The sequence below is a fragment of the Gymnodraco acuticeps genome, unplaced genomic scaffold, assembly GCF_902827175.1.
Source record: "Gymnodraco acuticeps unplaced genomic scaffold, fGymAcu1.1, whole genome shotgun sequence".
Classification (NCBI taxonomy): domain Eukaryota; kingdom Metazoa; phylum Chordata; class Actinopteri; order Perciformes; family Bathydraconidae; genus Gymnodraco; species Gymnodraco acuticeps.
The window spans coordinates 440,876-463,926 of NW_022990905.1; the positions used below are offsets into that span (position 1 = coordinate 440,876).

A 23,051-nucleotide genomic window follows, 5' to 3' on the forward strand; every position below is an offset into this window, starting at 1 on the left:
AATGAGCTGTATGATGTTCACATATAAGTCTGCTGTATATTGAATAGGCCTATCACATTTTGTATTCAGATAGGCTACTATCCTAAGTTTAGGCAGTTTTTCTGTCGACCCGCCTCACACACCCTGCGGTAATATGTGTTGACTTTTTGTATTGACTTGTAATTCTGCTTAGCCTAATTTGAAACTTTAACTCGTTTTTTATTATCATACATTTGTCAAGGTGTCGTTAACAGTAAAACTGTAGCAATACAAATATTATTGATCAGAACAACAACTGTTAGCCGTTTATATATATTTTTTATTTTCGATGAAAATGTAGGCTAATGTGTTTCCTTTTGAAAACATTATCATTCTACGTATCTAGACCTGCTGTTCACAACAGAAACTTGAGAACAAATTAAATTTAGATTTGAGGAAATGTTGAACTCCTGGCTTTTTGGATACACGTATGGCCAACCAAGCTGGTGAAGCGTTGCTGAAGCGGGGCCTATCGGAGCTGAAGCTGTGTATGATGCCACTGAAATTTGGGGTGAAATAAAGCAGTGTATTGAGTTACAAATTATAAACTCAACTCGGTTATACAATTAGTGTTTGAAATGTAAAAATGTAGCCCATTGGCTTTAATAATATACCTATGCAGAACACATATTATAAAGTAGCCTAACTTAATATTTCAGTAACAACATTTACCAAAATTGTTTGTGTCTTTATAAAATTATTGCCAGCGCTTTCTTGTTTTAATAGGTTTCCCACATGAATCCAATTTACCGGGAGATATTGATTAAATGCGCCAAACCAGTGAAACACATTTAAAAAAGCAACGGGGACACACGAGAGAAATAACATGTGATTTGGTTGACTTTCATGAGGCTGTGTAACGGAACAAAATTAAGTTTTACTGTGTGTGTTTTAGGACAGATATTAGAGAGTCAATCTGATTTGCTCTTTTTCACTTCGTTGCCCAATTTTTCTCAAACCTCTTCTTTTGATAAATCTGCAATTTATTACTGTAACATTTTGTTAACGTAACAATCTAAGAAATGAATGGTGTTTAAATTAGAATTTGTGGAGGATTGTGAACGAGTTTGGCATCATTTTAGATCTTGGAGTGGTAATTATTGGTTTAAAGCGTGCCATTGAAACGGCTCCAACGCGGCAGTCAGCATTACAGATAAACTGCAGGAGGGCAGCCACGGCGCAGAAAATAAACAATATTTATGTAGGCCTATTAACATTCACATGTAATTTTAATAATTAAACTGAATGTAACATTTGATTTTACAATGTTTCTGTAAAAGCTAAAACTTCAAAAATGGTGAGATAGTGACTCCAATGTGTTCCCCGTTAGGCCTATCAGTTATCACGTAGGCTAGGAATTTAAGACATGTATATAATAGTACAAAACAAAAACTATATATAGATTTTGCGTCAGAAATAATACATTGTTAAATCATAAACCATTACTCTTCAGGAAACTAGTTTGCTAAAAATACATTTTAGGCTACTTGTTTTTAACACCAGTTTCCAGTTTTTAAAAATGTTTTAGAAGCGTCAATATCACAGAAAAGGTTTTAAATTAGTATATACATAAACATTAGAGTGTTGTACTCAAGAACATTAGCACATCAATATAATAATATTTGATCACCACCAAAAGAACAACACCATTTGGGTGGGATAAATATTATTTTTATAAAAATGTTGCATAAAGTATATTATATTGTTGAACATCTGTTATCATTGTGATATGTGGGCCTTAGCCTGGTTCAATAGCAAGTCCTCACTTGACATGATAAATGTTAATTTTAGAAAAACTTGTTAAGAGCGATCAGATTGGCTACACGCTTTCAATGCCGAAAGCTGATTGGCTGAGTCCAAACCATGCTGCGCGGCGACTGCTCCAGCTTCAGTGCCTAAAAAACAGCAGAGCCGCGGCTCTCCCTTATTTATGACCGGGATCAATTTTTTGTAAAATGACGTAGGCTAAATACGGAAGCAAATGGAAATCCATTGGAATAACAGTGCTGCTATTTCCCTGCAGCCCGAGCTCAACTGATTTTCCTTCTCCTTTGCACCCTGTAGGCTACTCCTTGGCATTTTCTTCTTTTGGACGTGTACGTGTGTGGGAAAATTCTCCATTGTTTTATGTTGGCCCTTTGGCCCAGAACACCCAGGGGCCGTGGAGCGCCCAGCTCCATCCTCCTCAGGGTAAACTGTTGTGACAGAGCACTCAGGGCCCCCTCATTAGCTCTCTGTCCACTAAGAAGCAAAGAAGCTGCTTTAATCCTCTATGTCCTCCTCAATCTGGCAACACAGACGTGGATTATAATTCCATGTTCATTCAGCTCTCCTGTCTGATGCAGATTTTAACCACCTTTGTGAATTAATCCAATCACTAATCACAAGAAGCACGTTTGTTAAGATGTGGTAAGTTAGCATCAAGCTATTACAAGTAGTATTAACTGAAAGTATTACGCTAATAGTTTAATCACTGTTTGTGTTTTTCCAAATGACTCCCTAAAAACAAATGTGTGTGTGTTTTGATGGTTGTTTCATTATGATAAAGACATTTTAAATAGTGATGAATGTGCGAATAATGAACTTTGTCTAATAAGCATGCTTTTGAACTAAATGATACATCTCAGGGATTAATAGTTTGCGTGATGTGCGTTTTGTCTGCATTTTAAATATGTTTCAGATGCAGGGTGAAACCCAGTATAACACAAATGCTGGAGAAAAGCTAAATGTTTCCTGCAGAATTTTTCAAATAAGGCATGTAGTTAAATCTATGTTGGCACCCGCATGAGGCTTGTCATTGATATCAAATGTCTAATTAGTGACAATATTAACGTCAGGAACTAAGTTCAGCATTCATGTGTTACCAATTCCAGTACACAACCTTGTGTACATGCTAACACACTCACAGGTTATACACATATGTTGTCCTCTCTTTAAAGTGGCGGCAGACATAAACAACATATAATTAAAATGTCAAAATAAACCAAATACACTTTATTTATAAATCTTGAGTTATAATTTAATATGGTACCAATATGTTAACCAATATGCTTTCACAGTACATCAGAGTGGTTGTCAAAAAGAAGTAAACACAAATACAATCACACGCACACGCACATGCACACACACACACACACACACACACACACACACACACACACACACACACACACACACACACACACACTCTTTCAGTTCAGCAATACCCTGCAGTGGTCTATTGTGCCATTTAAGCGGCCTGGGCTCATAAATGCATGAAAATTATATTGAAATACAATTTGTACTTGCACTGGAAGTCTGTGTTCAATAGGAGACTGTAGAATACATTGGGCCCAGTGCTTTTAAAATCTCTTGGAGACAGTCAGTGTAAAAGAAATAAATGAAGGTTTTGTAATGCATTAATCATTAATCCATTATAGTAATAACATGACTTTCCCAAATTACCAGTCAAAAGAATAGGATTATAACCCCCTTTAACCCCGCTAAATAAGAAAAAACTGAATATTGTACAGCTATCTAATATTCCTTCCCTTTATCTATTTTGCCACATGTCATCATCTTTCAGTGTGAGAAATAACAGAAGAGTTATATTTCTCTGAGTGTCACTATTTACTACTTTGATGAGAAATGTGACGTTGTCAAGTATGTGATCATTCAAAGGAGAACTTAAAAATATTGATCTTCAAAGGTAAAAACGCAGATATTTTTTTTTTATGGAAATACTAATGTGAGGACGTAATGATATTACATTACTTGGAGCAACCTAACACTGATCGTGGGAAGTGCATTATCCAAATATATTGTTTTGCTCTTGTCCTTTCCATTCTGCGTGTGTCCATAATGCAAACGGAGCATTAATCTCACTATTCGGTCTGTACACAATTGAGCCAATAGTTAAAGTCAGATGATGTTGGGTTCCAAACACCTGCGTTAAATCTTTCTAAAAATGTTCCTTTATTTTAAAAGTGCCATGTCTGGAAGGTATGAAACAATAAAAACACAACAGATCGACACGAGACAATCCCTGCAGTTTTCTCAATTGCCGGGGCAAAAAAATACGGAAAACATTTAAAAAAGGAACCAAAACATAATTTATAAGCACGATAAATATACACACAGGGTCCAATAAATATTGATTGTTATCCCAAAAACCAAAGACGGTGAGATGTCACCACACAGCAAAAAAAAAGTCCGTCATTAGCAGTCATTTCATTTCGTCAAATATCGTTTTCCCCGAACAAGTACAAAAAAATCTGCCAGTGGGCAAAACGTCGGTAAGGTGGGTGAATTTATTTCAGGAACATTTTTCTAGAAACATGGGGACACAATGCAGCGTAAGGCGGATAACTCCTCTGGTATTGCAGGTGGTGTGAGAATATCATAAATTGAGATCTTATTTTTACATTGGAAATGTCTATAATTATCTCATAGCACTGGCAGTGTTTTTTCCTTGTTCCGAAGCAACAGAGATTTTACGGCATACTGAAATGACTCGATTTGAGGTGTGGGACTTTTTTCTGACCTTAGAAGCAGCACCGTGGCCTGTTCCTTCTATTGAATAGGCATGTAAGGCCAGTTGAAGCTGCTCCCGGTCAGCAGCATGTCCCTTATCAGAGTTTCTATGGGTGTTTTCCCCACCAGTCGCACGAAGAAAAGCTGCTCTATGACAGAAGAAGAGACGGTGCGGAGGGACGGCAAGCGGAGCAGCAGCTTCCCAAACCTGCTAGGCTGGTTGGGGTACTGGCTCCTCACGTACTCCTCTAAAGCACACTGGGATTTCTCCTGAAGACCCTCCACATGCCCCACATCCGACAGACCACAAGCATCTACAGACGGAGAGAAGGAAAATGGGACAAAAAACCAGGAAGGAGAAGAAGAGGTCAAGACCAGAGGTTGAACCAGGCGTCGAAATGATCACAAGCATGGTGAGGAATGGTTTCATGCTGCAGGTACCTCCCTTACTATACAAATAAAGAGTGACTACAACATAGAGCAAAATAGGGAAGATAGAACACATCCATTTTTTTATGTAGCGTTACCATAAGGCAAAAAAAATCTATAGAAACTAAAAACAATATCGGTTTTGCTCTTGTAAGTTATTACTATTTACTTCATCACAATTGCAGACTACTGAGCATTTGTGTTCTTTTTCAAAGGTAGATCTGAGTAAGTCTGTGTGAGATAGTAACAGAAAAGTGAAGCAGGTTCATATGCAAATAAGTGAGATCTATAAAATTGCATTTTTAAAAACACAATAGCTTGAAGAAAATAAATTCTCATGTACTTCCCGTAATTTCGCTCCCATTAAATCTAGAAAACGATGTTCCGATCAAGAGATAAGGTAACAGTATGATTGTAACCGTATAAGACCTTTACAGACTGAGTGTGTGTGTGTGTTCTACACTCAGCAGAAGCCTCTGTTTGTACTGTATCGCTGCAGGCCGGATGACAGCAGCCAGGGTTGAAGAATGGTTTCGATGTCCCAGTTTGAATACACGTGTTGTTCAGATTTGCTCATGGGGACTAAAATAGACCCAGTACACAGGAGACCTTTCTGTATTTTTTAGTCAGTGGCAACTCATCCTTTTGATGTTGCTCACAATCCAGCCATCAAACATCTGTTATTAAAAGGCTATGAAATATATATTACGCCTTTTGCTGTGCCAACCAGTTTCTCTTGTTTCAGAAAATAATCTGTTTCTCCAGTGTAACAATATAAAGATATAGCAAATATAAATACATCTTTGTGCGCTTCTAATTGAGTAATTTGTGTTTTAAACAATGGCATTTATTTGATTTTAATATATATATATATATATATTTAAATGTTTTAATGCATTATTTCTTAAATAATTGTATGCATAAATATAAAGCCCACAAATACATTTTAATTACTTTATATAAAAGGCTTATATTTAATTAAAAAAAATCAAAACTGGTCAAAACAGTATATTTGAAACATAACTTTACTGATACATCTTCTATGAAAAATACTAAATGCTATGAAAAATGAATTTTCAGCCATGTTTTTATTCAAATGCAGAGGCTTCTGTATAATGAGTGTTTTATATTTTTCGAGGCTGCAAGATTTAATGCAGTTTGTAAACCCACTTAATGCTTTTTAATAACGGTTATTAAATGCCAGTTTAAAATGTGTTTCTGCCGGACTATTTACTATGTAAAGCACTTTGAATGGCATTGTGTTGAAAGGTGCTATATAATAAAACTTGCCTTGCCTTGCCTTCATAATACCGAAAGACTGTGAGCTCATAGTTCATTTTACAAGGTCAATAAGAGGTAAATATATATGTGTTATGTTGACAAGAATATTAATAGGAAACAAGATTGTTTTCTCTTTCCTGTATTTTTTTGCCTTTATTACATTTTTATGAAAATATTATTTAAGAAATGATGTGTTGTTTTTATCAGCTATTGTGTCCCATTGCATACACAGTTATACATAGTTGCTGGTATTTAAGGCCAAATAGTCACTATCCAACCATCTTTCATGTTAATTCAGTGCATGCTGCAGCCAACTGTATTACTTATATTATATATATTATATTAACTCGAACATCATTTTTGTTCATACTGGTAGTTGTTTGACAGGATATGTATCTGTTACTAACACTGCTATGCCTACACTTTCAAGATGGAAGCTTTGCATCTTTGAATGGTTGTGTTCAGAGAAAGAGTGTTTACCTGTTGTGAACAGCACGATGGCCTTGATGCAGCTGTACTCTGCTGAGTCCACGTGCAGCACCTTGAGCTTCTCCACCTGCTCCTGGAAGACCCGGATGTGGTCCATGAAGGCAACCACCCGGTCCGCAGACATCGGGGAGGCGTGGAGTCCTGCGGCGGCCAGCAGCGGGGCGACGTGGACGGGCATGGAGCACTGGGCGGCGTTCAGCACGAACAGTTCGCTCCATGTCAGGCGGAGCAAAGCGACCTGGTCCGTCACCTGCAGGTCCGGGAAGAAAGGGATGTTGCGGGCCCACTCCACGGCGCTGAAGAGCATCCTGGCCGCCAGCTCACAGATGTTCTCGATGCCCATGATGTTGTTGCTCTGCAGGCACTGAGAGCCGAACCTGGAGGTCGGGTAGGGCTCGGCCCGCAGCAGGAGAGAGATGTATCCCGATAGATAGGAGTGACACTGCAGAGGGTCTCCGTTTGTCAGAGCAAACTGGCCGTGGTAAGACTGGGTGGGAAGTCTGCCTCTCTGCACAGCTGCAAATAAAAGCAGAAATGTCAAATCGAGCTAAAGGCGATACAAACGAGAAATAATATATTTAAAGAGAAACAGTTATCGGTAGATATTTTTTTAAAGCAACCGAGATGTCAAAATGTAGACACAGAAATGCTAGCTACTAGCTTCTTAGCTATGAGAGTTCATTTCTACGGTCAACAGGCTATCGTGGACTAGCTCTTAACAAATAGGCGTGAATAAGTGTTTTAGACAGTTCCTGAAAACAATTCAGCTCTGTCCTGAAAAAAACATCTATTATTTGTCTTCAAAGCCAAAACGGTTGCATACTTGAAGTCATGCCCACTAATATTTGCTAGTTTCTGGCAAGTAACTTTGCTTGTAGCCTATTTATTTTCACTGTAGCCTTCACTGTGTATTTTCCCCCCTGTCATTTTTGGTGCTGAAAACTATATTCGACTTTTATTCAAATGTTCAAGTTATTCTAACTTTTAAATTTGCTTTTGTTAAGTTTGGAAGCATTAGCAGGCACATGCTACAATAGGCTAGAACACACACACACACACACACACACACACACACACACACCACACACACACACACACACACACACACACACACACACACACACACACACACACACACACACACACACACACACACACACACACACACACACACACACACACACACACACACATATCAATATGCTACATAATCTGCCAACAATATAAAGCACTCTAGTGCTAAAAAATAAACACAAATACCTAGAAAATTAAGCAAAACGTAGCAACATTTGTGTAGAATGTAGACATGCGACATTAAAGCAGCCTCGCGCTGCTTGGGTCATACAATGGCCATGTTGGACCGACATAGCGCGGTCGAGTAGCACAATAATAAACACGCAGCAGATGCTAGCTGTAACATTCTCCGATATCACTGGACAGTGTGCTAGGCTATGTAGCGTAAACAATATCTACGATAAATATGCTGATATAATTACAATGGGAGTGGTCGGAAACATATCTGTAAAAAATCACTGAGTTTAGACAAAGGCAAACGGCTGTGTCCAGGGATAAATCAGGCTATGTACAGGTAGGCCTACTACATGTATCATGCAGAACATGTATAACATTAATAACGCATACAAAATTAAGTCGATACGTTGTGAGCATTTATTGAACCATAACAGTGTCCAGGACAGTTTACTGCTGGATAATACGATGTGACAACAACAACAACAACAACAACAACAACAACAAAAAGAGGACGCCAGTCGTACCTTCTCTCCTCATGCCGACTTTGAGGCATTTCTTGAGGCGACAGTACTGGCACTGGTTACGGTGGTGCTGGTCCACGGGACAGTTCCTGTTGGCCCTGCAGGTGTATGACAGGTTCCTCCTGACGCTGCGTTTAAAGAAGCTCTTACATCCTTCACATGTGAACTGTCCGTAGTGCTTCCCGCTGGATTTATCCCCACACACGATGCATTCGATCGGCTGGTTCTGCTGTTTGTCCATGGACGAGGAGGAAGAAGAGGAAGAGGATGTGTTGTTGTTGGTGGTAGTGGTGCTGGACGGATTGGGCGGTGGTGCGCCCTGGTGTGCTTCTGCTGCCTGGGGTATTTCCAGAGAAGACGCCGGGTTCATGTGTCCCGAAAGCTCCCCGGGCAGAGACAGAGGAGCAACCTGGGACACCGGGGAGGAGAGGGTCCCCTGAGAGTCCCCGACGCCCTCGGTGTTTCTCCACGCCACCATAGCCATGTCGATAGTCTCTGAAACTTTGAGCGCCCAACTTTCCTATTTTCTCAGCGACAAATGAACCACACTATTTGGTCTCGTTAATTACTAACGCACCTTCAGGAAAACTGCAGCATTGTTTGACAAAATAAAGTACAAGTTACAATGTAATGATGTGAAAAAAGCTCATAGAATAACGGTGATACAATTAAAGCGCGCGACTTTACAAGTAGCCTTTAAAAATCTTCAGTCACCCAGAAACAGTGTCGGTCTGTTGGAAATCCAAAAAGAAAGCTTCATTCAGACCGAGATGATAAACTATAACATCCACAGAGATTAACACATAAAGGCGAAAAACACTGAGCCAAAATCCATCGAGTAAAGCAATGTTATCCCAAAAAGAATATACAATCTGTCTGATCCTTGTTCGGTCCTGTGTGTCCACTTTGAACAGAACACCGTGCGAGCAGATCCTTCACCAGAGATGGAGTCCAGGCTTTCCAGACGCTCCGTGCTCTCCCGATCAGTCAGAAGTTACATTAAAAAGACAGCGGAGGGGAGAGACAGAGAGGAGCTGATGGATGAGGATTTTGATGATGCTTTGCTCCGGGACGGAGGAGGAGAGTGGTGCGTCCCCACGTCACGGGCTGTGACTCGGTGACGCTCTGTTTGGGGTGGGGCTATAACGCGAGGAGAAGCTGGTCTGGGATCAGCTGTGTGGGGCTCCGGTTGGATTTCTGTTGATAAACATTGGCGAGTGTATGTGAGGTCTTAGCTTCCCCTGAGCTGTTCTGGTAGGAGTGTGTGCTTCACATGATTTGCTTCAATATTTGTAGTGATATTGACAGACCATTGTCTGTCACACTGAAATATAATGAGAGGACATACTTAAACTCACACTTCATTGGTCTCACAGGAGGAGTACAGCAGATCCCAAATGCAGTAATTTGATGCCACCTAGTGTCATCAGTAAATTACACAGGAAATCACCTTATGACACACTTGACTTATAGCTTGAGGAGATACTTGATTTTGTATAGTGTCAGTTGGAAGAGGAGAAATATATATTTGTTTTTAGGTCTGATAATTAAGGTGAATACATCTGTTATTGTAAGGGTGTTTTCAGTATAGGCATGTTATCAAAACGTTTACGTTATAGATGCATGTTTTTATTGATTTTAAATAGTTAATTGAGTTTGACAAGGATTCCCTGCAGTGAGATGGTGGGTGTCTCTCTTTCAAAATAAAGGGAAAACAAGAAAAACAAAACACATTTGACATCTTCTTAATAAAACATCTAATAAAAACGTTTGGTTATTGTTTTGCCGAATTGCACTTCAAAATAGTTTGATAACAATAAAATACATTGGAGTCAAACACAAAGACTAACATAAAGGCCCTGTCACACCAAGCAGTCACCAGATAACTTGCCGAAGCCGAGTTTGGGCGACAGGGCACGCTTCGTCGTCTGACTAACGAAAACGGCCGATTTTGGCCTGGTGTGTCAGGGCCTTTAAGGCCGCACCAACCTGAGACCAAAGAACGCGTACCGAAGAAGTCCCGACTTTTACGTCGCTTGCGTCGGCTACGCCGCCCGCCTACGTCGCCCGCCTACGAACACACCGCAAAGACTTCAGTTGACGAGTGGCAATAACTGTCCTTACCAGCAGGCAGCGGTAGTGTGTATTCGTCATTCAAAAGAGGCAACAACCGGAAGACAGACTATACACGGAGAGAAGAAGAACAGGCTGCGTGATATAAACAAACAACAAATAGCGTCTGGGCTCTATTTCGTATATTGGGTAATCCCCCTGCGCCCCCGCAACCCTGGCCCTTTCTCATTGCATCAAATCCCCCTCCTCGACTCCTCGGTCCTCCGGTAGTGACCCGGAAATGAATTTTAGCGCGCCATGTTGAAGGACATCTCAGGCTGCTTCTCAGGTCGATTAATTGAAATCCTTGCTTCCCTCACTTGCGTCGTTTCCCTGCGTTTAGTCCCTCCCACAAGGGAAGCATGAAGGGACGCAAGGAAACCACGAGAAGCAGGGAAATTAGTTTTAAGAGCAATGGGACGTCCTTTCCTCCGGAGCGTCACGTGAAGCGACGTCCGTTTGTGATGACGCTGCACAGCTGATCGTCTGACAGCAGCTCTGTCCCCGTTATTTCCACACACCCCCCCGCCTCTGTTAGTACACATTTACTGACACAAACATTTGTATCATCTGTTGTAGACCCCAATAAATAAAATAAGAACTCATTCTCAAAAAAGATAAACGCCATTCTTAAAATTGATAAACGAACAATAGTTTGATTAATATTGATTAGAGTGCACAATAGAAATAAAATAATTGAGAGAAGAAAAAGAGATATGTTATCTATCAAAACCCAGTTGGATTAACATTCATTGGATTGCACACTTTGTGTGTTTGTGTGGATATGTAGCATATTAACATTTTAATAGCACTTAATGACTGACTGAATGGAAATGACAATAAATGAAAATGTAAAACGAAAAAAGCGATCATGAAAATGTTTCCAAAAAATGAATTAAATGATTTTTGACCACTTTGTTGTTCAGATATATCACATATTTGTAACTAAATGATACATGAATTGAAACAAAACACGGTATAAACTGAGGAGTGACTCCCGTGAGGTTCATGTATTTTCTTCACTCTGCTCAGTGCTCTCATGTCAAGAAGCATCAGATCAGTGCATGCACTGCCTCGTCCAATCAGTGAGCGATACACAGTAAGGGGGCAGGGTGAGTATCTGAGGATTTCATCGGAGGATGGTCTGGTGGTTCCTCGGTTATCGCTCCTCCATGATCGCTCCTCGATCCTCGGTCCTCCGGCAGAAATAAGAGCCATGGGACGGTACTCAAGATGGCGCAGGCAAATCAACTTCCGGTGAGACCGAGGACCGAGGAGCGAGGAAATGAAAATAGTCGACCTGAGAAGCAGCCTCAGAGCCATATAATAGAAGAGTTACGACAACGGAAGTCCAAAAACGGTTATCGTCACGTGGTTCATGTAGAAGAGGATCGTTCCCCGGAAGTTCATGGCGGGCAATGTGAATGCATTGATAACAGGAGATAGAACTACGATTTTTGGTAATTATTAGTGAATAAAGGTTTTGATTTGCAATATTTATACAACAAATCGATATGTGTATGTATTTACATCAATATGTTTTAAAAAATAAAATAGAATTAGCTAATATTAAGTGATAATATTAGGATTAGTGTGAACAACTAGTTTACATGTTAGGCTAACAGTGCCTTGGTTAAAGAGCCTGTTGCTGTTTATGTATAGCTTTGAATTCTTTAAAACCAATATTATCTTCTTAAACTTGTATGGTAGTCAGGAGCATCACTTTCTAATGTTTATTGATATATTTAGAGGGAGGGGATCTAAAGTAATGCTTTAAAATTCAGATTAGATTAATGTCTACCATTTTCTTAAATTCATGGTAGTTTCAGTAATCCCATGGTAATTGAGGACACAAGTTATCTAAATGACTAATGTCATCTTTATGGCTTTCAGAAAGGACAGGTGACTATCAAAGGACTAGCAGCAGCAGCATGATGATGATGATGTTAAATGTGTTGTTTTAAGAACATCCATTGCAAATACATGGAATTCAATAAACATTGAATAGCATATCATGCAGTTTGTCTGTGCCTTTTCCTCCTTGTTGTCCTGGTTTGCTGTGCTGCCTCCTAGTCGCCACCATGGTTTGCTGTGCTGCCTCCTAGTCGCCACCATGGTTTGCTGTGCTGCCTGGGGATGCTCCAATCGCTCAGAGAAAGGAGTACGAATGTACAGCTTCCCCACTGACACAGAGCGGAGGAAGTAGGAGCAATTTCACGACCAACAGCAACAAAATATGTGATTTATATACAAACACTGCATTCGCACTTTTTCACAAAACGAAAACCACACCATTGGGAAAGCTTAAAGTTTTGTTTAATACAAAAAACAGGGAAAGGCTTGCAAAACACAGAGTTGAGACTCAGGGTGCAGGGTGAGGGTCTCAGTGCAGGTATTCAGGCTCCATTGAATCCCCCTCTGGTTCTTGTGCTGAAAGAGGGAGTAACAGACAGGAGAAAGGGTTATACACACCTATATAGCACACCTATTGGATGGGAAATTGCCTTGGGGAGATAAGGTGTGGTCTTTGTTCCCAACTGAAGTTATGGAACTTTATTATTTGTGAGTTTAACAAAGTATGACAAATGGCATCAGTAACATATGTGATATGAATTTCTATAAAGTTGTCTCACATTCTTGGTCATATTGTATATACAGTATGTAATGAGTATAACATGTCCAGTAAGTATAAAGTGTTTCCTAATACTGTGTATTCAACCACTATGGAATATGTATGTGGGCAGACAAAACTGAGTTGTTCTGTGTGTGAAGTAACCTCAAGTCACTCCGCAGGCACATTTTGATGCAGACCAGTTTGTCAAGACAAAAAAGGGCAAGACTAGGCTGAGAGCAGAGGCTATACCCACCATCTTCGTGCATCACCCTGTGGTCAAAAAGAGAAGGGCCCCTGCACCACGATTCACCCCGGGACCTGTATCTACAAAGCCCATAGCTCATGATCACAGCGATAGTGTGAAAGGTGACACAGGTATAATAAGTATGAACTCTTAGTAACAAAAGTAATATTTCTTATTTTTAAGTGGTATAATATGTTAAATGTTCGAACATTTACAGTGCCATGTCTTCTACTTACATTAGTCTCAAAGATTGAGGGAAGAAGGGAAGGGATCACTGCCCTCCACCTGCCAGAGGAGCGCAAACAACAAAAACAAGCAAGGTGTCCCGTCATGTACCTGGAAGTTTGGGTTGGCAAAATTGAGTAAAAGAGGGACTTGAAAAACCTTGGAGGCTGTCTACTCATGTTGTTACAGTTGTCTTGGTTACAGCTCTCAAGTTTTTTTTTGTCCCATTTCCACATCTTTAGAAAATATGAAACAATTGAAGTGAAATCAACCTCATCTCTGGAGAACAAACTTCGATTTCTCTGTCTTGTGAGTTTGCAGTCTTGCTCCTCCACCTGTAACATCACTGCCCCTCCACCTGCCATACAGTAGGTTACTAACAAGATTACTTATATAATACAGTGATATAATACATGTTTAGTATGCTTACTTATATAAAACAGTAGTATTAAACTTACCTTGTGTGTTCACTCTCACTTAAGTTCTTCTCCCTTTGCCATCAATCCAAAATCAGCTCAGCTGCAACATTATACACACAGGTAATAATCAACATAATCACAAGGACACAATATGGCTCTGCTAAAAACACTCACTCTTACACGCACCAAAGTTATATTTATCTAATATTTAACTCCCTCCACCCCCGCATACAATCCCGTTTAGAAGCCCTTCTTCTCTAATTCAACAACGTTGGACCAAATAGACATTAAGAGAACGGAATTTACAATTAAAAGGCTGTTCAACGTGTGTTGCTAACTTGCTTCGGTATCCTAGCTTGATCTGTTATCTGTAAACGTTCCCTAAATCTACTAATTTAGGGATAATCCACTGACATCCTTTAATACACATGTTCAATTGAATCAGATGTACTGATAATATCCGCAATATAAATCTTTAAACTTCTTCTTACCTTTAAAAGTCCGTCACGAACGGTCTATTATGCTGCAACTCTACAGCTCTGCTAGCCTTGGCGCTAACTTCCGGGGAACGATTGAGAGGCTCCACGATCCGCCATTGCTGTAAAAAAGTGGTCCATTGGAGTGAACGGAGATGTCATAACTCTTCTATTATATGGCTCTGGGACATCTCATTTCTCTAAATGCACTTCGAGGATCGAGCGTCGAGGAGGCTCTCTGGAGGAGCTATAACCGAGGATACACTGATGGGTCCTCCACGGTCCTCCACGGCTCCTTCGTGGATGCATTTCCGGGAACAGAGATGTTTCAAAGAGTCGTGACGCACGGCCGGACTGATCTCAGCCAATGACAGCTCTGCATGCATCCCCTGGATATTATATTATTAACTGCTTTCATCGCGACGCGATGTTTACAGAGAGAACAGCTGTGAGGTCCGTGCAGAAAGCAGAGCAGTGTGTATAATATATATCACTCAGTATAATAGGCCTACTCTTTTTATTTGCTTTAGTTTAGTAGATATCTACAAACAAAGAGTCGATATTTTTCTAAAACCATTTAGTGCTTCACATAATAAAATACACAACGGCTGTAGCTTGTTTTAGGAGCTGTATGTGCGTGTGTGTGGTCTAAGTGTGTGTGGTACAGTGTGTGCGTAGATGCAGCGGACAGACGGGTCTCAGTTGGTTTTGTGTCCTCTGCTTACTTGTAATACTTGTAAATACAACTTTTGGCCCGTAATTTATTTTCCTCATTGTAGCGACCAGAGGGGAGAGGGGGGGGGGGATATATCCTGTCTCTGATAGTGTTACGTTATTATGAGAGTGCTCTATTTCATTCTGAAATTGTATATATTTATATAAATATATACATATATACGTGTGTGTGTGTGTGTGTGTCCGCATCTGTAGCCTGTTATTGTCTCATTATACCGCACTGTGAATGAATCAAAGTAAATATATAAGTGGTCATGAACTTTAAAATGACCGCTCAGAGGGGAGGAGTTTTCATTTCTCTAACCGCCTGCTGCTTCCCCTCCTCTCTCCTCGGTTCCCCTCCTCGGCTCCTCCGCTCGCATCTCCTGTGGGCGGGACTAAGTATCGAGAATAGGAGTCGAGGAGGGGAGTTAGAGAAATGAGAAAGGGCGCCTGTCTCCTAAAAATTACGTTCCCACAGAACTAAACTGCATTCTCAATTACGTTTAGCTAGAAACGTATTTTCTCCTAGTTACGTTCGTTATGAACGTATCTCAAATACGTTTATTTTCTACATATCTTTTAGAAGCATATTTTCTCCCACGTTACGTTTGTTATGAACGTATCTTAAATACGTTTATTTTCTACATATCTTTGCCATTTATTGTCTTGCTTATAATAATGATAATAGTCATTTATAAATATCATTTTAGAGCACACATTTGAAATCAGTAGGCGAGGCTGTAATTTCTCCAGCTGTTACTCTCATGAGCGAGGCAGAAAATAATAGTTTTACCATGCCAAAAAGCTGCTGTGTCGTTTATTGCACCTCAAACATTAAAACAAATCCAGAGTTACGTGTTTCTGTACTTCCTCTAAGAAGAAAGGACAGTAACAGAAGATCTCTGTGGCTTCAGGCTTGATCGCCGTTCAAATGACAGCGTTGGTTTCCCCAAAAGTGGGCGGGACTGTAAAGTGACGTAGATTTTACTCTCATCTATTATTCAAAACCATTCTATTTATTCTAACGTAAATTACATGCCAGTGTTTTATGCTTTTATTTTAAATCGTATAATGTCGGACTTTTTTTCCCGTCTGTGAGGAAAATAAATGGGGCATAGAGCCTCAAAATACTGAAATCTGTATTTTTGAAAATCTTTTTTTCCTTATTTACTCAACAATAACACACAATTATCCTTGTTTTTATTTATTCGTTTAATTCTATAATCTTGGGCTTTTTAGCATGCTTTTTAGCCGGAAATAAAGTAACCGGAAACAGACGTAGGCCTATAAGGGACATTTTGAGGATACACACAAACCCACTGAACAGATTACCCAAGATCCTCAGCTTGAAGCTCATTGATTGGATGTTTAGCCGCAATGCATGTTGGGATATGATGTTAATGCGATATGATATCCGAAAAAAATAAAATAATAATACTTTATTCCGAGTGTTCTTGCTTTTCTCTTTGGAAGTCATCACATAACGGTATTGTAATACACAGTTCGGCTGCATTAAATATTACACATCTGCTGTAGTTCTTTATTTATAGAGCCCTGATGAGAAGACTTCTGGACAAACAGGAGAACTGCCGCCAAAACTGAATATGTGACGTGGATCATCAATATATCAACAATTAAACAACACCTTGCATTTCTTTTCACAAAATACGTCTCCTTGCAGTATCAATACTAATTCGGCTGACTTTTATATTTGATCAAATTGGTAGATAGGTTACATTTACACCATAACGGTGCACAGCTGATAGAAAAGGACTTGTCGTTTTTAAAGATATTACTGATTTTCTTTGGATATAAGAATGTAAATACTGAGTTGAGAGAATAGTCAGGGAATTTGGGTGATGGGAGACACATCTATGGAATCACAATTTTAATAGCTTTCCATTAAATGACGGATATGGCTTTCTGTCTGTGATGTTTTACAAATCAGATATTAATGTGTAGAAGTAAAGCATGAGAAATAGTAAAGCAATATCCTGTAAAATTATGTAAAAACATGAATAAAACTACACATCTTCAGATGTTATACATACATAAGTGTCCTACACTAATAATACAAAGTTATTATTAGTATGCTGTGTGTACCTTGTGTGCACCGCCTAGTGGTTAAAGCACGTTATTGAATTATTTTTGTTGAATAATGTTATTTTTGTTGAATAATGTTATTTGATGAAAATAATATTAAGAGTACATACTTTCATAGGGGGAAAGTAGAAGGTCAATGATAGAAGTATAGAATATAAAAAAATCAAGAAGATACTGTAAGTGATCTCTACAATAAAACAGTTTAGTGCTGGATGTACAAAGATATTAATATGAGGATGTGCAAAACAGACAATCTAATTAACCTTTATTAACACATTAAATAATACTTTAGGTTAAGGTCTTCTTTCAAATAAGAAAAAAGCTTTGGGGGTATCTATCTACAGATAAATATTAAGCCTGACAAAGTACTTAACGTCTAATGTATTGCTTTCCTGCAATGTTAACTATGTTGAAGCACTTATTTTAACTGATATTATACACATTAATTATACTCTTATGTATGTAGATAGTATAAGAAATGTGCAGAATTTGACAGTTTAATGGTGGAGGTACACACATATTGTATATTGTTGAGGAACCTGTTGCCCAAGTTTTTCATTCATTGCATAACTACACCGTAGTTGTGTATATGATATGTCAATACACCTTAGCAAATCTTGAAATCTTGAAAGGGATGAGCAAAATAGCAATTATATACAGTTTTTAATTAACTATTAGTAGAGAATAACGAGTAATGAATATACTTTATAGAGATCTGCAGATAAATGTTTAGTCTTCTCAAGCACCAACAATCAAATATCTCTCCTGATTGTTGGCACTTGACAATCACCTTTCCCTGAATTTTACTCAGGTGTAACTAAAGTCTGCTTTAAGGCTTGTTTATATTTCACATCATTAATCAGAATCTGCAGAGTTACTAAAGTAAATGTAGTGGAGTAAAAATACCAGGTTAACCTCTGAATTGTAGTGGAGTAGAATATATATTAAGGCTGCCCATTATGGATACAAGCGATTTTCACCCATGTAGTAATTACATGTTTTAAATGTGTACACACCAATGTGTTTCCTATCGCCTAAACCTCCAGGGCTGTACACAGTTTAATACTGTCAACTTCTAATTTTTGGAAAAACGAAAACGTCTTTTAAAACTACAATTCCCAGTAGAGAAGTTGCGAAACATAGTCTTGTTTGAGACGCGTTGCGGCTCGCCTCGAAAGTAGACGAGAATAGCCGATCGCAGCCGGGGGAGGTCTCAAAAAGCTCGCCTGAAGTCGGACAGCTCGGGGGCCGTCTCACTTCTCTTATTTTTCATTTCCTCGCTCCTCGGTCTCGGTCTCACCGGAAGTTGATTTGTCTTCTTCTCTCGGATTTTTGGCGGATTGCAAACAACTTTAAGGTGCATACCGCCACCTCCGGAGTCGACTTGATTCGGTTTGCATTTATAAAGAATGCACACACGTGTTTAATCGTTAATGTCAGATATGTGCGAAGTAAATACATTTGTTACTGCTCAAGATTAGATTCAACTTTATTGTTATTGCACATATTACAGGTACTGAGACAACGAAATGCAGTTTAGCTTCTAACCAGGTGCAACAAGCAGTAAAGTGAAAAGTAATGTACACAATAGACAGAATAAAAATATAGAATGAATTGAATGATAACAGTGAGGGTTATGAATACACTAGATATCAGCCTGTGAGCAGTATGAACAGTGTGTATGAATATGCTAAGATATATAAAGTATGAAAACGGTAAGCAGTGCAAGTATAGTATAACATATATAGATATTAATTTCATGATGATAAACATTGTGGAACAATGATGAAAAATGGGAATGGATGTGGCGACGTAAAACTGACACAAAACAACAACAAACTTTTGCCGAGCCAATTGGAGAGTTTCATCACCAGCATGTGGTAAAAACCACCAATGAGCGCTCAGCTCGAGATACCAGCGAGTCGTTTCCCATCAAGCATTTCGCTTCGAAACCCGTGGAGAGGAACTGCGCCGCCTCACCTTGCCTCGCTCTCAAGGCTGCGGGCGTCTTTGTCCCGCGAGATTTCAACGTCTCATGTAGGCGAGCCTCCAGAGTAAGTCGGAAAAAATGACTAACCATCATACAACGCACTAGCAAGACGTTGATCGCAACTGCGCATGTCTCGATTGTCTCAAACAAGCCTAGTAGCCAGCATGTGTAGTTCTGGGGGGGCGTTCGAGTCCAGTTTTGAATAGTCTGCCGTGGTTTCGTCCATTTCAAAGAGCTTGACGCTCGGCGTAACCTTGGCGCACTGCCACTCCAACATCCAATCCCAGAGCTTGAAGATTAATCACGGGGTTTGTCAACGGGACTGTAGTCCCAAACGATAGCTGGGGATTATGGGTAGTGTAGTGTCTTCGGCCATCCTAAACTGAAATGTTTTTCGGATATCATATCGCATTAACAACACCACATCTGGCGTCACAGAGATCTTCTGTTACTGTCCTTTCTTCTTAGAGGAAGTACAGAAACACGTAACTGGATTTGTTTTAATGTTTGAGGTGCAATAAACGACACAGCAGCTTTTTGGCATGTTAAACACTATTATTTTCTGCCTCGCTCATGAGAGTAACAGCTGGCAAAATTACAGCCTCGCCTACTGATTTCAAATGTGTGCTCTAAAATGATATTTATAAATGACTATTATCATTATTATAAGCAAGACAATAAATGGCAAAGATATGTAGAAATTAAACGTATTTAAGATACGTTTATAACGAACGTAACGTGGGAGAAAATACGTTTCTTGCTAAACATAATTGAGAATGCAGTTTAGTTCTGTGGGAACATCATTTTTAGGAGACAGGGTTGGCCCCCGCGCAGCACTGAAACACTTTTAGTCCACGCCCACCCGCAAGGTGGGCCCCACCCTCGGGCCTCCTTCCGGTATAAATAGGAAGGAGGCCCGGCAATCTCCTCCCTCTTTTCTTCAGCAACCAGCACAGTACTGAAGCACAGGAAATTTGAGTCATGAGCAACAACTGTGTCCGTGATTGTCCCTCATGTAAGACGGGGTATATCATGAGCTATGACCTTCACGCGATATGCGGACGCGGCTCTCAGCCAGCAGGTCGCGTGTTCGCATTGTGCCCGTCTCCCGTCAGCCGACAGGAAGCGAAGAGCGGACGCTCTAGCTGCTGCGGCTGAGGAGGACGATTGGCCCGTCCAGGAGCACAGGGACGACAGCCTGTCTCTGGAGCCGAGTGCTGGGCAGGAGTCGGACGACTTCTACCCCGTCTCCCTCCATGGCTTGCCATGCGGCTCTCCCCTCCCCCCTCTCTCGGAGCGAGGTACGGGTGTGGCGGCCGAGCACGCGGTCCCCTTCTCCATTGCCACGGCGCTGCCGGCGTTGGGTGGCATCATGCTGGAGCTGCCGGAGATCATCGGCAAGGCGGCAGCCTGCAGAGGTCTCCCCGTCCCCCAGAATGGGAGAGGGTGGCTCTGGATGACATGGCCGGAGTTTTTTCCCGGGTTCAGACGGGCAGGAGTGACCCGATCTGGCCGTGCTTCCCCGCCATTAGGAGGTACCAGGACGGGGCTGCGGTGAACCCGAGGACCCTGAGGGCTCCGGTGGCCACCTTTGTTCCCTTCACTAAGGTGGAGGGATTCACGGAGGAGGGTTTCCCAACCACCCCCGTTCTGGAGCCGAGCTTGACGGCATTCTTTGGGGTTAAGCAGGCCAACTTGATCGCCGGACGGCGGCCTACAGTAGTAATACACATGCCCCTTTCGTCTCATTAGTATGCATGAAAAAGTGACAGGTGACACGCCCACCATTATGCAAATGAACTAAGTCCCGCCTCCCATTGTTCGAGATCCTGTGATGTGAGTGGGTACAATTATGTTAATGAGCTAAGTCCCGCCTCCCTTTGTTCGAGATCCTTTGATGTGAGGGGTGAGGTGTTATAACAGGTAGGTGTGAAAAGCCCCCCTGTGTAGTGCCTTTGTTGTCTAATTCTTTGATGTGTTGATTAAGGCAGTCTCTTTGAAGTTATGCTGTCTGGCCCCTGTCCCCTCACACCCCTTTGTAGTCTAATCCTTTGATGTGAGGTGTTATAACAGGTAGGTGTGATATAAGCCTCTGATGTTAATCTAAGTGTTGATTAAGGCAGTCTCTTTGAAGTTATGCTGTCTGGCCCCTGTCCCCTCAGAGTTGTCTAATCTAATTAGCCTTTGATGTTTGCCCTTTGATGTGAGGTGTTATAACAGGCAGGTGTGATTTCACACTGGTCTGTTATAAGCCTTTGATGTTAATCTAGGTGTCTCTTTGAAGTTATGCGTGAGACTGTCTAGCCCCCCGCCCCCTCCCAGCCCAGGCCTCTCCCCCTTTTCTCCACCCCTTCCTTTGGTTATGACGACAGCAGATAGTGGGGGGTGGAATTAGGTGAAAATAGAAATACGCTCAAACTAAATAAAAAGACAGTCATTTCCACTTACCAAGTCACCTTTCAAAAAAGAAAAATGGCCAAGAGACGCCTTGATATGGGTTTAATCAGCGAGACGCCTGTGACAACTTACCGCCTTCCGTCCGGAGCGCCAATCAAGAAACGAATGCAGTATCTGTGCCGGGTTCAGACGCCTCCAGCCGAAGAACTTCATGAAGAATGGACTCTGAAAAATGGCGATGTTTGGGGTTATGTATTCAACTATATGGCGAATGAACTGCATTTCTACACTCTGAAGAATGGAGAAACGTATGGACCCCGTAGTGTTAAAGCGACACTGACCTCAACAGATTGGGTTGTGTTAACTCTGGTGTCTTCCAGAGATCTCCACACAACCACTGTATCGGAAGAAGTAGTGCATCAAGAAACCACCGTGGAACCAGCGGTGTGCAAGATATTTGCAAAGAAAAGCAAAGAAAGGCAGACAGCATGCGAGATCAAAGAAGAGTTTTCACCGCTGCCCCTCAATGTGGAGGAAGAAGAAGGAGATATTCCCCCGCCGCCAGAAGTGAGAAGAGTCCTGACAAGCACCGTCTGGGAAACTAAAAGCGGACCATCGGGGCGATGGTATTACCGCGCAAGCCGTTTGGTGACGCTGGGGAAGGACCCCTCTGATGATTTTGTTTTGGAGTATTTCAACTCTACATGCGGGGTTTTTCAGACATCCTTGCAGGTGCCTCTGACTGCTTGGCTGAAAATGATTGATGGAAAAGCTACAAAGCTTAAAGAACTTTTTAAACAGAGTCAGACATCGATGGACATTATACTGGTGAAAAAGACTCACTTTTGCAGAGGACTCCGCCTCCCACTCAACATAACAAGTCACACCCTCCTGACCAGATCATTTAAAACTAAGGACCCCTCAAAGAAAAGCATTGTGTTTTCTACCTATGTAAAAAGAGCGTCGGGGTTGTCTTACGAAAATGTGTTATCTCTGTATTAAGATGATGTGTTTAAAAATGATTTTTGTGAAAAATACCAACGGTGTGAGAGACGTCATAAAGACACTCATTTTAACCAGTGTTTGTTCTCTACAAATGTTTAAAGATTGTTACAAAATGTAAAAAAAAATTTAAATAAAAAGGTATGGAGACAAAATTAATTCAGGTGACTCTGTCTTTATTAGGAAAACAAAAAATATAATACAAATGGTTTAGGGGGTAAAATGTAACCAACAAAATACTTTATCTGAAT

The 23,051-nt window shown here is 40.6% G+C and overlaps 1 protein-coding gene across 1 annotated transcript; it reads right to left on the reverse strand.

Annotated features, from left to right (window-relative positions):
- Positions 1–3,019: 3,019 nt before the first annotated feature.
- Positions 3,020–10,106, reverse strand: LOC117557808 (COUP transcription factor 2-like). Its single transcript, XM_034233753.1, has 3 exons — positions 8,505–10,106; positions 6,721–7,245; positions 3,020–4,844 (listed from the first exon to the last, which is right to left on the reverse strand). The coding sequence occupies exons 1-3, from the start codon at positions 8,983–8,985 to the stop codon at positions 4,570–4,572; spliced, it is 1,281 nt and encodes a 426-aa protein (XP_034089644.1). The 5' UTR covers positions 8,986–10,106; the 3' UTR covers positions 3,020–4,569.
- Between the last annotated feature and the right edge of the window lie 12,945 nt (positions 10,107–23,051).